The 22,013-nt window shown below is 34.6% G+C and overlaps 1 protein-coding gene and 1 pseudogene across 1 annotated transcript; both read right to left on the minus strand.

Annotated features, from left to right (window-relative positions):
- Positions 1 to 804: 804 nt before the first annotated feature.
- On the minus strand, positions 805 to 7,291 carry LOC120187272 (kelch domain-containing protein 4-like). Its single transcript, XM_039191024.1, is given in 21 exon segments — positions 805 to 970; positions 1,077 to 1,145; positions 1,415 to 1,500; positions 1,817 to 1,969; positions 2,193 to 2,339; positions 2,687 to 2,848; positions 2,934 to 3,206; positions 3,400 to 3,442; positions 3,722 to 3,785; positions 4,090 to 4,195; positions 4,844 to 4,963; positions 5,169 to 5,249; positions 5,355 to 5,397; positions 6,027 to 6,088; positions 6,241 to 6,327; positions 6,420 to 6,466; positions 6,564 to 6,696; positions 6,806 to 6,842; positions 6,844 to 6,872; positions 6,985 to 7,071; positions 7,160 to 7,291. Coding segments are annotated over 19 exon segments (1,821 nt in total). The 3' UTR covers positions 805 to 970; positions 1,077 to 1,145; positions 1,415 to 1,485.
- Positions 7,292 to 15,736: 8,445 nt separating this feature from the next.
- On the minus strand, positions 15,737 to 19,980 carry LOC120187253 (annotated as a pseudogene).
- Positions 19,981 to 22,013: the final 2,033 nt, after the last annotated feature.

A 22,013-nucleotide genomic window follows, 5' to 3' on the forward strand; every position in this document is an offset into this window, starting at 1 on the left:
TGGAACTGATTGCGGGGATCAAAATGGCACAGGAGAATGGCTGGCATTTGGTGCACCTTGAGAGTGATTCCTACGCGGTGGTCAACAAAATCCTTTCTCCTAACATGGACCTTTCTGTTTCCGGCTTTCATCTCCAGCATGCACGAACTGTTTTAAAAGAGGTCAATTTCAATGTTCGTTGTCCCTAGGACTGCTAATACAGCTGCACATGAATTGGCAAAATGGCTCTTTCTTGTAATTTTCCTGTCTGGTCTGTGTATAACTACCCTGAATGTATCTCGAACACTATTGTTGCTGGATGCCATTGGATTAGATAATTAAAGGAATTTCCTTTTCAAAAAAAAAAAAAAAAACCTGTGGGACAGAAACCACTGCCGATGGGCATGGAATAGAATAATAAATCCAATCATATATCCAAAACCAAAACCAGAATTAGGGCTTATTTGAACAAAAGCAGCAGCAGTTCCAGTCGCAGTTGATCCACTACCATATCACGTGCCTGTCGAAGCATAGCTATAAATAGTTATTGAACCCTCTTTTGCCAGTGCTAACAGTCACCCCCAACTAGCATCTGTAACGTTGGAGGTTGTTTGGTTGCCAAGAAAATACAGGAAAGAAGTAAAATATATTAAATAAAAATTTAAGAAAATGAATGAAGTGACACCGGTATGATCTCGAAAAACAGTTCTAGATATAAATATTATATCCACCAAAATCTCTTCAGATTTAATACATATTTTACCATATAAACAACAGTTCTACTACCAATCGTCATGTTTGTGCGTGCGACAAAGTTTAGAGCACATAAATTAAACCAACAAAACATCAAAATTTTCTCACTTGCCAAAAAAGCTGAAAGTACCGCAAGCGCTGGGTGATAAATTCTTAAGTTCTCTTTTTTCCTCTTTCTCGAACTTGTTTCGGGCCCTTCTGCCTCTTCGGCCTTCTGTTCTGCTTCTAATATGGCCAACTGCACCATATAGAATGAACAGAACTCATTACTTCGAGAAACAAATATGATTCTTTTGGCAATTCCACAGTGGTTCAATATAAACAACAAGATCAATGGAACTTACCTCGTCAAGAAGTGGTTTAAGTTCCCTGTAACGAGCCTCAGCAAGATCAAAACCATCTTTACGGAGTTCCTGCATAGTCAGACTTCGTCATGTTTTGTACCCCAAAAAGAACCGCAATGCATGATGTTACTCAGACATTTTGATATGTTTGTGCACACATCGGTGTATATGTGTGCAGTTATATGCATATAAAAGAGAATAGAAAAGGTAAAACAAATACAAAAAGGGAACTGGCGGTACTCTAGTATAGAATAAGAAAGCTCAAGAAGAAACACAAACGCAGAACATAGTAGGATCCATTAAATTTAAAAATAAATCATAAAGTTAAACAAACAGACCTTTCCGGTGTGCTGAGTATGTTCATGGGCAGCCATTTGCCAGTACAAACTAGTACGTTTATAGAAATCCCTCAACGATTTCCAGGCTGCAAAAGGGAACACATGACAGACAATGAGTTTGCAATTTGGGGACTTATAAAACTTTATAGGATCCCATAACCTATATTACTTGGATATGAGTGTTGGATGCTATTATGTCCCCAAGAAAGATTTTCTATGTTTTCTCCATGTATTTGGTGATCCCATACTCATGTCAGACATGGCCGTCGGACACAAATACCTTGAGAAAATGGAAAGTCAAAGCAACATAGGCTATGATTAACCAATGAAAACTCTATCAAACATAACCTCAAACATCATCTTGGAACAAAAGAATTTTAGAAAGCCTATTAGGGGGACTACCGTTGGTGTTCTCTGTGAATCTGAGAGGCCAAGGTTGGCTCTAATCTGCTCTATCCGGGCTCGTTTCTCTTTCCTTCGTAAATTCTTTCCCTCACCCTTTATTAAAGAAACAGCATCTCCCATTTGAAGTGATCTCAGACCATCATTCGTACCCTGCATGGACAAGTGAATATAAAATCATATAAATTGGCTGGTTCTTTTCTTCTAACATGTGAAAGAAACATGTATCGGCTTCCAATGAAACATTTAGGCATATTATTCATGTGACAAAAAGGTTTTTGAGGAAGAAACAGAATAAGAAAACAAATAATGAATTCCGAAGGGAGAAGACATCTACGACATAATCTTCCCGAGGATGAAACAAGGAAGCAATCACCTCTGCCTCATCATCATCATCATCAGTCTCCTCACCATCATCAGTCTCCTCACCATCATCGCCGCCCTCACCTTCATCTTCACTATCATCATCTTCGTCTTCATTATCTTCATCCTCTGAGGCTTCTACCCATTCACTTTCAGATGCCTGCGGGTTGTCAGGGATAAAGAACTTGAAAAGTAAAGCAGACATGCACGTTTAATAGCAAAACAGCATTTGCTACCTAATCAAGAACTCGATAATAAAAATTAGCAAAGAAATAGATTTACTTATGCTTTAAAGATTAAACTTTCAGTATATAAATCTAGAAGGTGCAAGGAGAAGGGGTCATAAAGAGGAGAAAACTAGTTAACTTAAAACAGCATTTTTCTGTATCAAGTCTTAACAAGATCTCATCTTATTTGAACATATATCAGCAAGTTGTCACAATATTGGGATGTATGATAAGGAATGAATAGATTAACACTGAAAGTAGAGAAGAGAATTGAACAAACCGGAATAATGCACTTCCATTCATCAAGTTTACTAAGATTAAGTGAATACAAATCATCAAGCGTAATTTCTTGATCTTTAACCTCCATCATGCCCCCGTATATATATAAAGTATCTTTACCGACAACCATGCAGGCATTTATACGTCCACAGGGCTTTACAACCTGAAAATTGATGGCAGATCCACATATTAATAAGTTAGGTATGTTTAAAACAGATAAACAACCATTTGAATGCAGTATAACAAACCTCAGGTGAAACAGAATCTTGATAATTAAATATAGTTTTAGATTTAGATTGTTGCGGCATTGAAGCAGATTTAATTGACCTATCATCATCAATTGTCATGTTTTCAACCATGTTCTCAGACATTTCATCAATGTTGCTTTCCTCATCACCTGCTTCTCCATCGTACTCCGGAATCTGGTCTTTATCATCCATGCCACTTGCCTCTTCTTGAATTGAATTTACCTTGTCATTATAAACAGAACCTGGTGGTTCTTGTTTTGAATCCTTTTTTGATTGTGAAACACCAATTGAAAAGCAAGTTGTATTATTAAAATAAAAGGTATTGCAAAGAATATAATTATAATTGAATGGTTAACATAAAGAAAGGCAACCACAGGTCCACAGCTTGAGAGTAGGAAAAAGTAGGAGGGACAACTGAATAACCACTAGATAGATCCAATAATTATAGCCTTATTTCTCACAATACCTTGACCTTAGTTGACTTTTCCTTCCGTAGCTCCAAAGGGTACCTAATAAGAACATTCACATTCAGTGAAAAAACCAGAAACATCACTCGACAGCCAATTTCAAAAGCCGCAAAAGGGGACTGCGATTACTCCGTAAAAAAGTAAAGTTGTTTTGTTCACAATTATTTATCAAGCCCACAGACAGCAAACTTTGGATAAATTATCAGCTCATTAATCCATTGAGTTTTGAAGTGTGAGAAAATCAGTAAATGACTAGAAAAGGTACCCAATAGAATGGGGTATGAATTAAAGATTCTATGTTGTTGAATACACCAGGCTTACCATCGGTGGTTATCTAGTTGGAAGCCATAGAGTTCATTCAAGAACAAGCTCATCATTACATCACCTGCACATATAAATTTAATAAAAAATAAAGATGACAAGTAATGCAGAATCATCATTTAACAGACCATTATTCAGGTGGGTGAAGTGAAAGTCATTGGAACTTCAAAAATAACATAGTTTGTTTAATTGCAATTAAGGTGTTTTTTTTATAAAAATTGGAGGTCTCATTAAAAACTCCCTTCGTATTCGTCCACATACTAACAAATATGTTAACGAACATTGGAATGAAGAAAAGAGTACCTCATATTGCAATTAAGGTGTGATTGTTTATATTGCAGAAAATCAGAGAGATGAAGGGAAATTACCTTGCATTTCCATATCTACGACACCCCCAAAAAGCATAGCACGCTTCTTATGAACACACATGGAAAACCCAGCACGAGCATTAGGTGGCATCCCACTTTTTTTAACCTATAAGACAGGAAGTTTTATCAATTACAAACACGCATGCCGAAATTAAAGGAAATTACAGATAAGACTTCCAAATTAAGAAAACGCTTAACTAGAAAGTAGATGTTACAGAAGACAACTGTCCATATCAACAATAATATCTGTACGCTGCTAAAAGTTATAAGAATCTAAAAAAAAGTATTTATGATAATCTGGACAAGCACCTGTTCCAAGGCAACAGATGCCTGATTAATACTGCATAGTATAACTATCTTACTTGAGCTGAAATATATAAGGAAAAACATATCTCATACTACTTTAACATACATTCTTTACAAAATTATTCTCAATCTGATTTTCATAAAGAAGAAAGAGGTAAGAATGAGAAGCCAAGATGTCGGATGCAATAGTTTCTATGAAATCAATTAAAGCATTTTCTTTAAACAGTGGATAATATGATTAATAAGTAAGATTTAAAAGCCAATTATGATGGCACTTTGTTCTATTTACGTGCACAAGCAGCTAATTATTTGAAAGTGAAAAGTCAGAGATGTATGTTATATACATAACTAGAATCCAGTCAAATGTAGGTAACAATATGCTTTCATTTTATCACCATTTATTCATGCTGATCGGAAGAGAGGGGGGGGGGGGGGGAGACCTACAAACCTTGTTCCACTCCCAAGTCTTGGGATCAAGAGACCACATGTCTGCATGAACAATTCCTTTCTCCGAGCTGCTGTTCTTATCAGAAGACACTTCTTTGTAGTACCCACCATATAAATAAATCTGAAAATTATATTTAAAGGAATTAATATAAATATCAGTTCCATACAAAATGCTCCTGTTTAGAACCAGTGAGAAGGATTACAAGGCAAAATCCATTGTTAAGCTAACTAACAAATATCAAGCATTAATCAGAACACCTGTTTAGATTTTAAGAATTCAAATAGTTTCATGATGCTTATTCAGGTTCCTTTTTTGGCCAACTCACCTGATCTTGGTACATGAAAAATTGAAAACCACTCCGAGCACTAGGCCATATGGAACCAAGCTTGGGCTTTATTTCTTGCCACTACATTCCAAAAGAACATATCTTTAGTTCAAAAGCTGAATGAAATTTAATATGTAACACTAACACATGATAAGTTAAATCAACAAAAGACAGGAAAATGTTCACCTTGAAGTCATCTAGGTCAAAGATGTGCAGATCGTTATAGTACCTATAGAAAAATATTTCGTGGGGAGTCAATAGTCAACCTTGAACGTAAGGGGGTAATAATTTTAGGCAAAATACTAGAATGTTAAAGTATATTGTTGGGAAAAAAGTGAAGAAAGTAGTACCGATTAAGTTAATGCATGACATATCAGTATTAGCATCAGTAAAATAAAGTTTTAGGGAATATTACTATATTATGCACTTCAAATTTCAACAGCACCTGAATGCTAGTTCACCTTCTGTCTCTTTGAATGCAAATCATGGAGTTTTGACTTAAATTCCTAATATCTAGCAAAAGTAGAATCCCCTAAAAGTTAGAAGAGGAAGGTATTACTGCACAAAAATTACTTATATATTGTAGCATCGTTGTATATTATTTTATAGATAACACAAGACATGAGGTAATTAACTCCTCTTTCAAATTCTTGATAGGTCAATCACATGCATATCAAGAGTTAGCTATAGCAATGTCAGCTATCAACAAGAAATACATTGTACAGTCTGCTCGTAATGTTTATAAGAATTATATAAAGCTAAAAATAGAGGACGAAATTGGTTTTAATGTTTTGAAAATTTTCAATTATAAATGAGATTATGAAAACTTAACAATATCTCAAAAAGACAATCAACAACCTCAATTCTCTGAGAGTATCATAGAAGCCTCCAAAAACAATAATCTTATGCTTGTATAGGACCTGCAACAAGACCAATATAAAAGATGAAATAAAGAGTAGAAGACAAACAATTTCTTTCTTTTTTTCTCCCCCTAAAGATGAAATAAACGATAACATAATTTTCTTATAAATTAAACTACATAAATATCAAATTTAAGAGAGCTTGAACTTACCATTCGATGACCAGAACGTGGACTTGGGCAACCTTTCAAATTCAGTTGTTCCCATTGATTTGTTTTCAGATCCAACATCCAAAAGTCCTAAAACAATTTTCAACTTGAAATATTCAACATTGAAAGAGAAGATGCGGGAGAGTGAGACATAATGATACAGTGAAGTATAGCAATTTCACCTTGTAATGGTGGAACCGTTCTTGATTTGGAGATGTAAATTCACCACCTAAAAGAACAAAGAATGGAGTATTACATGAAGAAATATCAAGAGTTTGCATAATTACAATTACATATACAAAATGAGGCAAAGTTCTGCCGTCTACCAAAGATATAGAGAAAATTCTTCCAAGCAACTGCCTGATGTGCACTACGAGGAGGTGGACTGTTAGGACTTGAAACCGACTTCCATTCCAACTTTTCCACGTCGAACCTGTAAAGATCACCATACACAAATGTCTGCACCAATCCAAATCAGCATCATTTGCTACAATTTGAAATGAAAAAAAAAAAACAACAAACTCCAACTCAATTACTATAGCCAAAACAGCTCATTTTCAAATCTAACCTTGCTTCCATTGTAGAATTCACCACCATATAGTAAACTCAGTGTCTTTCAGTGGATTAACCGTTAACTACACAATTAAGACAAAATAAACAAAAAATCATTTTTAAAGGGAAATATATATATATATATAAAGTAAAAGTTTGATAAAAATGACTTAGCAGCCATAGGCAAGGAAGTACCGAACAGTTTGATCGAGGAGACGGGGCAGGAACATTTTCATCAATATGAACTTCCTTCTTCTTTGCTTCCTCCTTTTGGATACTCAACTGCAAACTCAAAGCACAGTTCAAATCAATGATTTGAAAATCAGATTTTCAAAAAATTAATCGAAAGAAATGGAGATTTTTGAATTACCAAAATGGCGTCAACGTCATCTTCAGGGGAGAGTTTCTTGGACTCTCGACGAGCTCTCTTCTCCTCAGCTTTCGCAGTTTTCTTTTCCGTTTTCTCTTTGCCTTTTCCTGGCTTCTTCGATTTCTTCCCCATTTTTTCAAGGTTTTTCGATTAAATTCGCCCCTTTTTTAACACTAACTCAACCGAAAGCCAGCGTATCTCAAAGTTCAGCAGTTGCAGAAACAGAGCAAGCTCAGAAACCATGAATAGTAGCACTTTTTTATGGAACGGTGGCGTTTCACAATTGTGAAACACTAAATGTATTAAACCTCGCCGTTTTAATATCCTCAATCCGTCCTTCAAAATAATAATAATAATATCCTCAATCCGGCCTACAATATGAACGGGTCAACCTGGTGTTGAGTAAGCCCGCAAAACCTTGGGTTTAATAGTCCTTAAACATCTTTTTTTTTTTTTGGATAAGTTCCTTAAACATCTTATTATGGACTGTACTTGATAAATCTAAAGATTATGTGATTTTTTGTTAAATAATATAACTTTTCATAATTATATAAATAAAATTTTAATTTAACTTATTTTTTATAAATCAGTATCACAATTATCTATTATAAAATTATTTTACTATTACATATTATAAATTCAAAAAATTATATTAATTTAATATAAAATTATCATATTTAGTTTAACCAATTAGTTTGGTAAGATAAGACACTAAATTCTTTAAGTAAGGTCAGAGTTTAAATCTTGACAGTTGTGAATAGAGCATATTAGGTTGAGAGAGTTACACTTACTTTTGCAATTTTGATCTAAATTAGTCAATTGATAAATCGAATACTAATAGTCATATAAAAATAAAAACTTTATGAATATAATAAAATAAAAATTAAATTTTTATGTGTATGATTGTATCAAATCTAATTTGTATCACATTATACATTGAGTCAAAGTTCATATATATATATATATATCATATCATATTTTTATATACAATTAATAAATTAAATTTCGTTTATAAATCTGGTAATGATATATATTTAATAATATAAATGTTGAGTTAATCGATTGACGGAATCGGCCAAGAGGGGGTGAATTGGCAATAAAAATTTATGTGGAAGCTTTTGCAGAAAATTGAAAAGATTTGCACAGCGATTTAGAGTGGTTCGACTTTCTCAACCAAAGTCTACGTCCACTACCTTAGCTATCCACACTAAGGATTTTCCACAAATTCACTAATTTGTCTTTCTTTTGAGGACAAAGAGTAACCTTACAAACCCTCAAGAATTATACCCCAAATTCTTGAGAAAACTCTCTCCTAAAGAGAACAATACAAATTTGCAAACTTACAAGGAAATCCTCACAAGGTTGATTGTTTGCACAATTCTAGAACAAAGAAAAGAACACTCAAAGATGAATACAATTGAGTACAAAAGTGTTCTTGAAAGCAAAATGAATATTGAATGAAGAATAGGCTTGAAATGCTCAAACTTGAGGTTTGATGCTTTCTCTTTGATTCTCTCTTGATTCTAGTTTCTTGATGTTTCTTGTTGTTGATCAATGGCTTCAGAACTTGTTTAAATACCCCTTGAATCAATTCTGAACGTTGGTGATAATTAGTGGAGTCAATAGAGCCGTTTAAGTGTGAAAACAATTAATTTTTCTAGGTGGAGCGTCTCATGCATCGATGCATGATCAAGGATGCATCGGTGCATTCGTGTAAAATTCAAATATTTTGACCGTTGGAACACTTGATGCATCGGTGCACCAAGTGTGCATCGATGCATGAAATGCATTCGATGTTTGAAAAATAGCCTGGTCCATCGATGCATGGCTTGTGCATCGATGCATCAAATGCATTCGATGTTTTGAAAATATTCAGAGTGCATCGATGCATGGAGAGTGCATCGGTGCATGGAATGCATTCGATGTTAAATTAATTCATCGATGCATCGATGCATGGACTGATGCATCGGTGCATGCCTTTGAATAATTGATTTAAGGCTTGTTTTTGGTTCAAAATACTTTGTGAAAATTGTTTCAAAAATAGTTTAAGTACAAATCACAATTTTACACATTTAGTAAGGTTTAAAATTGATCTTGAAAAACTTGGAGTAATAATTTGATATTCGGTTAATTGAATCGAATATAAAATTGTAAAATCATTTGTAAAATCTTAAAATTCATTTAACTTAATTTGTTATATCGAAATATCAAAAATGTTTTCAACAATCTCCCCCTTTTTGATATAACAAAACATTTGAGTAATTTTAAGATTTGTTTAAGAAATTATTTTTGAAATCGATTTTGAAAAACTTCCTCCCCCTTACTATAGCACATCTTAAATTTTCTCCCCCTTTTTGTTAAATCAAAAAGACTCTATAAAAACGTTTTAAACAAGAATTTTGAAAAACATTAGCCAATCGATTTATTAATAATAGGCTGCTAAGATCACAATCAAAAGAGAGATTAGCCATTAGTTTTCATAAACAATATTCATAATAAAATGTGAAATGGCATAATTTGGTCATAAATTTCTAATGATGCAAAATTAATAAACAGAAAGCGTTAAAATGTCAAACCAAATATAAGTTCAAGCATCCTCAAACAAACAAGAAAGCATGGCAAGTAAGTCTACTCCATCGGAGGATCGGGAGGAGGAGGATAATGAGCTCGAACTTCAAGAGTCAGAGCATCCATACGATCACGCATCTCCCTCTGAAACTCAGAAATCGTAGACTCAATGGAGGCAAAACGTAGATCAAACGACTCTAGAAAAGATCGGAAATAAGGTGGCGTTTGATCATCTTGCCGAGCTGGTACTTCCTCGTCAATATCTCTCATAAGCCTTTGAAGCCCTGGATCATCATCAGCGTCAGGAGCTGGAGGAGGAGGAGGAGCACGAGAAGAACTAGGAGCAGCTCGTGAAGAACTAGCTCCGGGGTTTGCTTACTGGGTCGAAAAAACCATAGTCCGGTGTTCTCATCCAATTTCCAATCCGATTTCTTTAAGGATGTGATATTGATTGGGTTTTGGAGCGGGATAGGATTGTCAAGGGAGACATCTAGGCCGAGTTTGATAAACAAATTGCTTAGTAGACAACCATAAGGTAGGGTTTCTACATGCTTTGAGGGAATGATGTTTATGATATCGACAAGCGCGCTAAAGACAATATGTGGAAAATTGATTTTCTTTTTGTTCTTTATACAGTGCATCCACCATAAGTCTGTAGTACGTAGTGTGGAGTACCGACTTGCGGATGGTCTAAACCACCAAGAGATCATTAAGTGAAGAAATCGATCGTGGTGAGACCTAAAGGTACTGACACTAGCATTAGGGAGATATGGATTCCACATCTTCCTTCTCATTAAATAAACCTCGTCATCTAAACCAAAATGAGATGCGATAGATTCAGAAGTAATAGTGATATATTGTCATAAAAGATAAGATCTAATCGCTATAGTACCGCACTGAGTTGTGTTCTGAATACAAACTGCATTGGAATAAAAGATGCAGACAAGTTGGTGAAAGACGATGGGTTGAAGAGAAAAGAGTTTATCAAACTTCCATCGGCGAAGAATTGAGAGGTATTCAAATTCAAGTTTTATCATAGCTTGTAGAGAAGGAATACGCTCTTCCCTAATACGATAGGATTGGAAGGAGTTCATGTACCTAGAGTACAATTCATCTTACGGTTTTAGGCATGTTAAAACAAGTACTAATGAGGGATGAAGGAATATTGGATGGATTTTGAGGTCTAGGAGCGGGAGGACGTTTTGTGAGACCGACTCGAGGATGACCTAGGGCGTTTGGGATTAGACATGGTTAGGGAAATCGAAAAGAAATATCACCTGCAATTTAAAAACACATGTATGCACAAAAATCAATCCCAAAACTCAAATGAGTCCTCAATAATTCAAGGTTCTCTAACATAATCCTAATGGGCAAAGTTTTGAAAACTATTTTAAAATAATATCATAATATGTATAGTTTTCATGAAAACAACACAATTAAATCAAAACTATCACTTAATTTTAATTTTTTTTTAAATTCGAAATTTTAATTTTGAAAAATTATGTGTTTTTGATGAAATTCGTTGTAGAAACTAGTTTAGAATCATCATATAACCAATGCCCGATAATTATTTCAAACTAGAACTAATCTAAATGAGTCCTAAGTTCAAAAATTAATAAAATAGAGTTTTTGAAAAATTACCTTAAAAAATTCGGATTGAGGGGAATGTGGAGATGTTTTGAGCGATTTAATGATTGTAGCAGGTTTGTAGGATAAAAATCTTAAAGAATCCGATGATTTCCCGAAGGTTTTGAGCAAAATGGAGATTTAGGGTGACGAACAGCCGTGAGAAGTTTAGAGTTTAGGTTTTGAAAAATAAAGAAGATGAAGCCTTTAAAACCTAAAACCCGACGGATGCATCGGTGCATGGTCTTATGCATCGATGCATATTCAAGGATGCATCGATGCATTGTTAAATGCATCGGTGCATGAAGCACAAAAATGTCAAAAATTCGTTTTAAACACTTAAAATGCTAAATAATTTGGCTCTAATGGTAATGGCAACTCATATATCAAAAATTAATTATATTCAATCAATCAAATTAATCTTCAAACTTTATTTGAACATAAAATTAATTTTCATTAAGAATCATAAACTCAACCCTAACTAATAGCAAGAATGCAATCAAAAATTATTATTATAAGCATTTTTCAGTATTTATTAAAAGTGCTAAATTATTTTAAACACTAAGTGAAGATAGGTCAGTTAAACCTAATTCTCTTCTAAGTGTCCAAAACCTTTCCTTGTCTAAGGGTTTTGTAAAGATATCCGCTAATTGATGCAAAGTATCAACATATTCTAGAACTACATCTTCCTTAGTGACATGGTCCCTAATGAAGTGATGTCTTATTTCAATATGCTTAGTTCTAGAGTGTTGGATGGGATTTTTAGTGAGACAAATAGCACTAGTATTGTCACACTTGATAGGAATGGTACCTACTTCAATTCCATAATCAAAAAGTTGTTGTTTCATCCATAAAACTTGTGCACAACAACTACCGGCTGAAATGTATTCCGCTTCAGTGGTAGATAATGCAACACAATTTTGTTTCTTTGAAAACCAAGAAATCAACATATTTCCAAGGAATTGGCAAGTACTTTGCATCCTCCATAATTCGCATCAGAAAAGGCATGCAAGCTAAAGCTAGAGTCTCTAAGATACCAAAGTCCTAAACTAGGAGTGTCCTTAAGGTATCTAAAGATTCTCTTAACAGCTAGTAAATGTGATTCCTTAGGACATGATTGAAACCTAGCACACAAGCAAACACTAAACATAATATCCGATCTACTTGCGGTTAGATAAAGCAATGAGCCAATCATGGATCTATATAATTTAACATCCACACATTTACCTCCTTCGTCTAAGTCAAGCTTTGTAGAAGAGCTCATTGGAGTGTCATGAGGTTTCCCATTTTCCAGTCCAAACTTCTTGAGCATATCTTTGACGTACTTAGCTTGATTAATGAAGATGCCATCTTTTCTTTGCTTGATTTGGAGTCCCAAGAAAAATGAGAGCTCCCCCATCATGCTCATCCCAAACTCACTTTGCATTAGCTTAGAAAATTCTTGGCAAAGAACATCATTAGTAGAACCAAATATTATATCATCAACATAAATTTGAACTACTAATAAATCTTTACCTTTTCTCTTTAAAAACAATGTAGTGTCAACCTTTCCTTTTGAAAAACCTTTTTCAATTAAAAAATTTGACAATCTTTCATACCAAGCTCTAGGAGCTTGTTTTAAACCATAAAGAGTTTTTGTCAATTTTAAAACATGATCCGGAAAATTTGAATCTTCAAAACCTGGAGGTTGTTCCACGTACACTTCTTCCTTTATAAAACCATTTAAAAATGCACTTTTAACATCCATTTGATATAATTTAAATTCATTGAAACATGCAAATGCTAATAACATTCTAATTGCTTACATCCTAGCTACGAGAGCGTATGTTTCATCATAGTCTATGCCTTCTTCTTGAGTATAGCCTTGAGCAACAAGTCTAGCCTTGTTCCTCACTATATTACCACTTTCATCAAGTTTATTTCTAAAAACCCATCTAGTACCTACAGTAGATTTATTACTAGGCCTTTCAACTAATGTTCATACTTTACTTCTCTCAAATTGATTTAATTCTTCTTGCATAGCCATAATCCAATGTTCATCTTTTAAAGCTTCTTTGATGTTCTTAGGCTCTATGCATGAAATAAATGCAACATAATTACAGATATTTCTAAGAGAAGATCGAGTAGTTACCCCTTTTGATGGATCACCTATAATTTCACCATCCTTGACATAGTTGTACTCTCTTGGAAAAGATACTTCCCTTTCTTCAATGGTTGGATTCTCAAGAGAATCATGAGTTTCCTCATTTTTCGTTTCTTCCTTTGATGATGGTTCTCCAACTTCATGTCTAACGTCATTTGTATTTATAACACCTACATCATCATTCACACAAGAATCCTTCCTCGGAAGGGGATTATCATCGAAAACAACATGTATAGACTCTTCTACAACTAAAGTTCTTTTATTAAATACACGATAGGCTTTAGAATTTAAGGAATAACCCAGAAAAATTCCTTCATCACTTTTAGCATCAAATTTGCCAAGGTTTTCTTTACCGTTGTTTAAAACAAAACATTTACATCCAAAAGGATGAAAATAGCTAATGTTAGGCTTTTTATTTTTGAGAATTTCATATGGAGTTTTCTTTAAATTGGCCTAATCATTACTCGATTTACAACATAACAAGCGGTATTTGTGGCTTCCGCCCAAAAATATTTTGGCAAATTATTTTCATAAAGCATGGTTCTAGCCATTTCTTCTAAAGTTCGATTTTTCCTTTCAACAACTCCATTTTGTTGAGGGGTTCTAGGTGCTGAAAAATTATGGCTAATACCATTAGAATTACAAAACTCAATAAATCCAAGATTTTCAAATTCAGTTCCATGATCACTCCTTACACTAGTTATAGAGTAACCTTTTTCATTTTGGATTATTTTTGAAAATGTGATGAAATGTTCTAATGCTTCATCTTTAGTACTTAAGAATAGAACCCAAGTATATCTAGAATAGTCATCTACCAAGACAAATGCATATTGTTTTCCACCAAGCTAGTAGTTCTAGTTGGCCCAAAAAGATCTAAATGGATCAATTGTAATACTCTACTAGTTGATACATCATTAATAGATTTAAAAGAAACTCGTTTTTTTTCCTTTAGCACAAGCATCACAGATTTTATCATTATCAAATTTAAGCTTAGGCAACCCTCTTACTAAGTCTCCTTGAATTAACCGTTGCAAACACTACTAGCATGTCCTAGTCTCCTATGCCATAACCAACTATCATGCTCATCCTTAGCAACTAGGCATAAATTAGTCATATCAATAGAATCTAAATGCACCATGTAAATGTTCCCTATTCTATGACCAACAAGCATAATCTGATTACATGCAATGTCAATGACTTTACAACCATTAATTTCAAATAAGACATTGAATCCTTTATCGCATAATTGACTAATACTCAATAGATTATGCTTTAATCCATTCACATATAAAACATTCTTAATTTGTATGGAAGAGGTATTACCTATTGTACCAATACCTTCAATGTGACCTTTTGAATTGTCTCCAAAAGTCACTTCTCCTCCATTTTTGGCGTTAAGCTCAATGAACCGGCTTTTGTCTCCGGTCATATGTCTTGAGCATCCACTATCAAGGTACCATGAATTTGAATTTGTTTCTGCCTTGTAGCAATGCTCATTTCCCTACAAACATAGATTAACTTTTGATTTTTGGTACCCAAATTCTTTTGGGTCCATATTCATTAGTTTCCAAAATCCTAGTCCCCTTAGGTATCCATTTGTGTAGGATATTTTTATCTTTAGTAGTAATGAGTTCTTTAGGAACCCACATACTTCTAACGATTTTTCCATTAGAGGTTCTTTGGGGACCTCTATGATTGTAGTTTCTAAAACTTTTTCTAACAAAGTTGGATTTTGAATTTCCACCTTTTTCAAAATGTTTTGTTCCAACTTTATCAAAAGAAATTTTAAGATCATCAATTTTCTTTTGATGATCATCATTGATCTTTGAAAGTAAATTTTGCAAATCTAAATTTTTCTTTTCAAACTCTTCTAGTTTGATTTGCAAGTCTTTGATTTTACTTTCAAGATCGTTGTTGGTTTTGGATATGAGTTTGTTTTCATTTTTCAATTTTGAAACATCATTTTTATATTTTAAAAATAATTTCTCATAATCCGAAGCCAACCCATTGTATTCCTCAAATAACTCATCATAAGATAAATCATCAAAATCGGATGAGTTAGAGGTTACCTTAGAATCTTCCCCGAATGCCATCAAGCACAAGTTTGCTACTTCTTGTTCCTCTTCATCAGAACTTTCTTCATCGCTCCATGTAGCCACACGAGCCTTGTGCTTATTCTTTAATTGACCATTTTTCTTCAATTGTGGGCAATCATATTTGACATGCCCCGACTTTTTGCATTCATAGCAAATGATTGGGTCCTTCTCTTTTGGTTCATTTTTGAGGCCTTCGTTTCGTTTGAATTTTCTTCCTCGGTAAGGTCTCATCATTTTTCTGAACCGTTTGGCAAATAATGCCATTTCCTCGTCATCATCATCATTATTAGAATCACTCTCATCTTTTGTGGATTTGAGAGCAACTCTAATATTTTTCTTCTTCTCCTTTAGTGTCTCTTCAACTTTATCAAGGTTCACCTCATCTTCAAGCATCATCTCATGAGTGAGGAGTGAACCGATAAGTTCTTCAAGAGTTAAGGACGATAGGTCCTTAGACTCGATGATTGCCGTCTTCTTTGATTGCCATGATTTTGGGAGGGAGTAGACTAACTTCCTCACAAGCTTTTCATTTGAGATGATCTCTCCATACTATTTAAGACCATTGACAATCGTTAAAAATCTATCCGTCATAGCTTTGATGTCTTCATTTGGTTTCATCCTGAAATTTTCATAGTTATGCGTTAGAATACTAATTTTTGATTTTTTACCTCATTTGTACCTTTATGTGTGACTTGAAGCTTGTCCCATATTTCTTTGGCGGTTGTACACGATGGAACTCTTCCGTATTCATCTGGTCCAAGAGCACAAAAAATAATATGGATGGCTTTGGAGTTGAGCTGGAACATTCTTGTGTCTCCTTCACTCCACAACCTTGGATGAGTGAGAGGCTTGATGTATCCTTCTTCTACGGCATTCCATGCTCCAATGTCACTTGTTTGAATGAAGTACATCATTTTATTCTTCCAATAGGCATAATTAGCCCCATTGAAGAAAGGAGGCTTGTTGACGGGCATCGAATCGAGACCGGAGTCGTAATTTGAAGTGGAGGCCATTGATGACTTTGTAATCAATGTAACTCTTCCCGAATCGACTCAAGAGGCGATTAAACCTTCAAATGAGTGAGGCTCTGATACCAATTGTTGAGTTAATCGATTGACGGAATCGGCCAAGAGGGGGTGAATTGGCAATAAAAATTTATGTGGAAGCTTTTGCAGAAAATTGAAAAGATTTGCACAGCGATTTAGAGTGGTTCGGCTTTCTCAACCAAAGTCTACGTCACTACCTTAGCTATCCACACTAAGGATTTTCCACAAATTCACTAATTTGTCTTTCTTTTGAGGACAAAGAGTAACCTTACAAACCCTCAAGAATTATACCCCAAATTCTTGAGAAAACTCTCTCCCAAAGAGAACAATACAAATTTGCAAACTTACAAGGAAATCCTCACAAGGTTGATTGTTTGCACAATTCTAGAACAAAGAAAAGAACACTCAAAGATGAATACAATTGAGTACAAAAGTGTTCTTGAAAGCAAAATGAATATTGAATGAAGAATAGGCTTGAAATGCTCAAACTTGAGGTTTGATGCTTTCTCTTTGATTCTCTCTTGATTCTAGTTTCTTGATGTTTCTTGTTGTTGATCAATGGCTTCAGAACTTGTTTAAATACCCCTTGAATCAATTCTGAACGTTGGTGATAATTAGTGGAGTCAATAGAGCCGTTTAAGTGTGAAAACAATTAATTTTTCTAGGTGGAGCGTCTCATGCATCGATGCATGATCAAGGATGCATCGCTGCATTCGTGTAAAATTCAAATATTTTGACCGTTGGAACACTTGATGCATCGGTGCACCAAGTGTGCATCGATGCATGAAATGCATTCGATGTTTGAAAAATAGCCTGGTGCATCGATGCATGGCTTGTGCATCGATGCATCAAATGCATTCGATGTTTTGAAAATATTCAGAGTGCATCGATGCATGGAGAGTGCATCGGTGCATGGAATGCATTCGATGTTCAATTAATTCATCGATGCATCGATGCATGGACTGATGCATCGGTGCATGCCTTTGAATAATTGATTTAAGGCTTGTTTTTGGTTCAAAATACTTTGTGAAAATTGTTTCAAAAATAGTTTAAGTACAAATCACAATTTTACACATTTAGTAAGGTTTAAAATTGATCTTGAAAAACTTGGAGTAATAATTTGATATTCGGTTAATTGAATCGAATATAAAATTGTAAAATCATTTGTAAAATCTTAAAATTCATTTAACTTAATTTGTTATATCGAAATATCAAAATGTTTTCAACAATAAATTTATTTGATAATATATCACTACATTTCTCACTAACAATAATTAATAATAAATCTTGTAAATATAGATTAAAGATTAATTTAAAAATTATGTTAATAACGATAAGAACGATAACCACAAGAAAAAGTACTATAATCGTAGATACTTGTGTGGGCATAAAAGCTACTTACTTGTAGTGGCAGATGCACTAAGTCCCCATAGGGGTTAAGTGCATCTCATTATTTTGGAAAAGTGATTAAATCTTAGCTTAATGTGTTAAGGAAAAAAGAAAAAATTACAATGTTTGCATACCCATTACTTTTAAGAAAAGAAAATTAAAATTTTAGACCCACACTCTTAAATTTCTGGATCCATCATTGCTTACTTCCCAACAGGGTTTCCCGACCATGAAAAGCCACACTCCATGTCCTTTTCCTTGTGCAGGTATCTATATACATCTACTAACCTTCCCCTAAAGCATAATCCACAAATTTATTTAAAGTAGATTGAAATGAAAACAAAAAAGAAGATAACATCTCATTATATACGGATAAGTGGAAGTATTAGCTAAAACTTTTCAATTTCAGCTTATATTAAACGCTTGTGTGGAGATAATATTATTGTACACATCATGGTTTCAACTTTTAACATGTTAATGGCTTAATGGAAAGTTTGGAAACCATAGGCGAAAGGGCTCTCTGAAGATATGACACACTCTTTTAATACTGCCCCAAAGCGCTTCCTCTCAGATAAGGTAAATCCAGGCTGCCCACAATCCTGCACATCATCGTGAACTATCTTGTCAGTTATTCTTGGATATAGGGGTACACACTACATTGAACTAGCCCATATCTGGATCTTAAGGGAATTATGGCAGTCAAACGAATTCAACGTTAATGATATAAAGTTCAACATGCATTCTTCATCGGAAGGCCTGCATATGCAAAATTAAGTGATATTTCAACCAGAAATTTTCATTTCTACAGTAATCCCAACCTACCAATTTCTAAACTAGATCCAATATCACTTGGCAGACGACCTAAGAATAAGATGACCAATTTGTTCCTGGTGATCTAACTGCCCCACTGATTTCTACAATTTGCGTTCTAGTTTTGGCATCGATCTTGGAATTGAGGGTTAAATTTATAATAAATAAATAAGCATGTAATGTGAACCAAAAAAAAGATTTGGTAATGTCAAGAAATGGTCCGAATCAAATTTAATCCTTAGTGAAAACAAAAGACAGACGAAGTTGATAACCTCTTTATTTGGAGGAACATAACCATTCATCTTTGCTGCACTGAAGAATTCCGGATGACTCACATCAATATCCTCATGGCTACACAGGCAATGGAACTTTATAAGAGCAACGTTAATTCCTGAAGTTGATGTATGCTATGAACCTTACAGCTCTGTAAACCCACCCACCCTTATACCACTCGAAAACTCACCTAACATTTAGATCGCCACACCAAATAAGAGGTTTATCTGACGATTGAACTACAAACTACAAACTCCAGAATCCTTTTATCCCATTTTCTTCTCCGCTGAAACGAATTTTCCTCCTCTTTCCAACCATTGTTTGGTGCATATGTATTCAATACACGGAGTGTCTCAAATTCAGCTAAAAGAACCCGGCCATCTGGTTCATGCTTTGAAACTAGCAAAGAATTTGGTAAACATATAATATTGAAACAAACATGAAATAACATAAGAGAGGAAATATCTCTTATTAGATGGCTAAATGACATTGTTCCAATGTACAGTCGCTAGGTGCACATTCTTTTCTCCTATGTGCAGGCATATATTCATATCCACACACAAACATGCAGATTAAAAACGAAGAGAGAGAAAACTGAAAAAATTTCCTCACAAGGAATTTGAAGAAAGGATGTTCGTAAACAAAAATACCTGTTCTATCAAGAGGAAAAAAAAACTTTTAATGGTCGAAGACATTTCTTTACTAACAATGCAGTGCCTGCATATTTTGTATCTACCAGAGACCACGAAACACGATGATTTCCTAATGGTGGACTAGAAAGAGCACGCATCAATATCTGCATGGTTTGAAATAATCTGAGTAGATGGGAAATAAACAACATGCATTACTCTAATATAAAACTGTTCCTTAATGGGCTACTTTGCTTCTTCATTTCGATTCCCCATCCCACCTCCTCCCAAAAAAATAAAAAATAAAAAAATAAAATGTCCTTTACTATGGCCTAACTGAAAACAATATAGCAGTTTATTTGGGACAAAAAGATAAAGGCAATGTACACCACTCTCCATGCAGGCTCGCATGTTTCTTATCAGATTTCAATTGATTGGAAAATGGTTAATCAAATGGGTCGATCAGCTTCTATAATTTAGACTCTGATAGGACAGTAAATTCTAAAATGAGATGTTTTAACTGCAAAGACAAGATTTATATGATTCTTTTCACTCTTATGTAATTTACTATGAACCATCACAATCACAATATATTACTGGCGAGGATTCATTCTGTAAACACAATAACTAATAGAAAAATAAAGAGCATTAATTCGACCAAAAAAGTTTAAACCAACAAGTATAAAGTTATAGTCATCTAAACAGATTACCTCAAAAATTATCTTTTCTTTTCATACACCAATATGTAGCTCAACTCTTTGCATCACTCCCACGATTGAAGCTTCTTTAGAATTGATAGTCTCGATCCACCCACTTGTCTTCTAAATACGGAATAAACTTCTTAGCAACCTCTTGGAAACATGAATAGATTGGATGCTGGTGTATACTAACACACATATCTATTAGCTTGCGAAATTTATGTCCACGAACATGTTGAGGACACAACGGAACCAAAACTAAAGACCACTGAAGCAATTGCTCAAGGAATCAGCTGTAGAGAATATCCAAGCAATCAACTCTACGCGTTCAAGTGGTAATTCAAGGTAAAGTGGTGCGCATTTTGATCAATGAAGGCAACAAGCATAATTTCATTCAGTCAAGAGTGGCTAAACATTTGGGTCTGAAAGTGAAAGGAACACAATTTTCAGGTTATCATGGGAAATGGCCAACGCTTGCACAATGAAGGGGATGTGAAAGTGCCAGTTGGAGGAATTGAGTTAGTCACCGATTTCAATGATCTACCCCTGAAAGGTAGAGAGACAGACTTGGGGGTAGTATGGATGACTACATTAGGACCGGTAACTATGGATTTCCTGAACTTAACATTTCAATTCCGACATGGGAATAAACACTATTACTGGTAAGGGGATACTAAATTGAGGCCACAACAAATTCAATTATAGGCGTTGCAATGACTCTCTGAAACTGAGGCCATTCCTAAATTTTTGAGATTACAAATGGAGGGTAATTTTGATATGTGGTTGAAAGACGAATGAGTCGATATTCGAGAATTACTAGAAGAATTTCAGGATGTATTTCAGGTAGTGTACCGTTTACCCCAACCACGAGACAACGATTATGCCATTCATCTTGATGCAGCAAGTAAACCAGTCAATGACAGGCTGTATCGCTATCCCCACTTCCAAAAGGTTGAGATCGAACGGCAGGTTCAACAAATGTTAGATAGCCAACATATTCGAAAGTGCGCTAGTTCGTTTTCTTGTCCAGTATTATTGGTGCAAAAGAAAGATAGTACCTGGAAATTTTGTGTCGATTATCAAGTTCTCAATGACATTACCATACGAGATGAGTTTTTGATCCCTACAGCTGATGAATTATTCGATGAATTGGATAAAAAATCTTTCCAAACTTGATTTATTAGCAGGATACCATCAAATACAGGTTCGTAATGAAGATGTCTAGAAAACAGTCTTTCGTACTCATGAGGGTCATTATGAGTTCCTCGTTATTCCACTCGACTAAGCGAACGCTCCCTTGACATTTCAAGCCACGATGAATGATATTTTTTGGCCTTGTTTATGAAATTTGTATTAATATTTTTTGGATGATATCCTTATTTTCAGTGAGAGCTGGCAAGAGTATCTTCAACATATATGCGAAATGCTGATGATATTGAAAGCACATAGGTTTGTGGCTAAGAGGTCGAAGTGTTCTTTTAGACAAGAATTCATGGAATATTTTGGGCATGTTGTTTCCCGCGAAGGACTAGTAGTGGATGCCACCAAGTCGAAGTGATTTGAGCTTGGCCCTTGC

The sequence above is a fragment of the Hibiscus syriacus genome, unplaced genomic scaffold, assembly GCF_006381635.1.
Source record: "Hibiscus syriacus cultivar Baekdansim isolate YM2019G1 unplaced genomic scaffold, ASM638163v2 tig00113724_pilon, whole genome shotgun sequence".
Taxonomy (NCBI): Eukaryota; Viridiplantae; Streptophyta; class Magnoliopsida; order Malvales; family Malvaceae; genus Hibiscus; species Hibiscus syriacus.